At 60.6% G+C, this 1,467-nt stretch overlaps 1 protein-coding gene across 1 annotated transcript in view; it reads left to right on the top strand.

Annotated features, from left to right (window-relative positions):
* NOTCH1 (notch 1) overlaps nucleotides 1–1,467 on the top strand; it is a 60,615-nt gene that overhangs the window by 40,835 nt on the left and 18,313 nt on the right. Inside the window, exons 12-13 of the mRNA XM_009998957.1 lie at nucleotides 14–247; nucleotides 581–691. Of these exons, the coding sequence (XP_009997259.1) occupies nucleotides 14–247; nucleotides 581–691 (345 nt within the window). The remainder of the gene's footprint in view (nucleotides 1–13; nucleotides 248–580; nucleotides 692–1,467) is intronic.

Below are 1,467 nucleotides of genomic sequence, written 5' to 3'. Positions count from 1 at the left end.
CTGCTGTTGGCAGGTTTCACTGGTGCTCACTGCGAGATAGACATCGACGAGTGCAACCCCGACCCATGCCACTATGGGACCTGCAAGGACAGCATTGCTGCCTTCACCTGCCTCTGCCAGCCTGGCTACACGGGCCACCGCTGTGACATCAACATCAACGAGTGCCAAAGCCAGCCCTGCAAAAATGGGGGGACCTGCCAGGACAGGAACAACGCCTACAACTGCCTCTGCCTCAAAGGGACCACGGGTGAGCGGGAGGGACCCCCTGCAGGGCTCCACAAGGGTCGGCTGTGCCGGCACAGCACCCCGATCCCATCCCCATCTGCAGGCTAGTTGGCCCTGGGCCACCACCACCAGTCACCCTGGTGCTGGGGCCAGCCTGGGGCGTCCTCAGCAAGGGCAAGTTCTCCCGGTTTGGTGCCCGGCTCTTGCAGGAACCGCACCCCAGCTGGGAGCCGGGAAGCCGCTTGTGGTAGAGGTGCTTTGTTTTGGAGTGGCAGCACTGATTGGTGCCAGCAGGTTTTGTTTCACCTCATCAGTGGGAAGAGGGCCCCCCTAACAGCCCCGCTCTTCTCCTCAGGTCCCAACTGTGAGATCAATCTGGACGACTGCGCCAGCAACCCCTGTGACTATGGCAAGTGCATTGACAAGATCAATGGCTACGAGTGCACCTGTGAACCAGGGTACACAGGTGAGAGTAGAGCACAGCAGACACCACAGCACCCTGGGGACCTGCTCCAGATCCAGCAGCCCCAGAGCATTCCCTGTGCCCACAGTAGTGCTGGGGTGCAGCAAGGATGGGAGGTACTGCTGCCCCACTTGCCAGAGGTTTGGCAGCCTCCAGCACTCCTGCTTGTTCAGGAGGGTGACCCCGGCTCAGGCTGAAATCAAAGGGGTGTCTGGTGCCGGGAATTCGACTCCTGCTGCGCCCACTCCCATGGGTATCATGTTGCTGCCTTGTCCGACTGGTTTGTTTGATCGCTGCTGGAAACGGCCGAGGGCTTTGATGGGAGCAGCCCCCGCTTCTCCCCGCTCACGCGGCCCCTTGTCCTGCTGCCTGCCGGGAGCCACAAGAAAGCCTGGCTTTGTCAGCCATGGCAGGTAGGGTTACAGGCTGAAACCAGCTCCCTTCGTTATTCCCTCCCGGACCAAACGAGCCCAGCACACAGCCTCTTCCCAGCCATATTGAATTAAGCCCAGCAGGTGATGCAGGGGTGTGAAGTCACCCTACCCGGAGTGCAGCTCGTTCCTACACGGCTGGCACACGTGTGCCTGGAGATTTGAGCCTCCAGCAACCATTTCTCACACGGCAGGAGGGGGCCCTGCCCAGTGGGTGCCCCCTGGGATGTGACATGCACCCACTGTGCATGCATCCTATGGGATAACATTTCCTCACCCCTCCCTTTCCCAGGACGCATGTGCAACATCAACATCGACGAGTGCTCCAGCAACCCCTGCCACAACGGG

This window comes from Chaetura pelagica, unplaced genomic scaffold (genome assembly GCF_000747805.2).
Source record: "Chaetura pelagica isolate M959 unplaced genomic scaffold, ChaPel_1.0 scaffold405, whole genome shotgun sequence".
Taxonomy (NCBI): domain Eukaryota; kingdom Metazoa; phylum Chordata; class Aves; order Apodiformes; family Apodidae; genus Chaetura; species Chaetura pelagica.
This window is presented reverse-complemented; position numbering and strand designations above follow the sequence as displayed.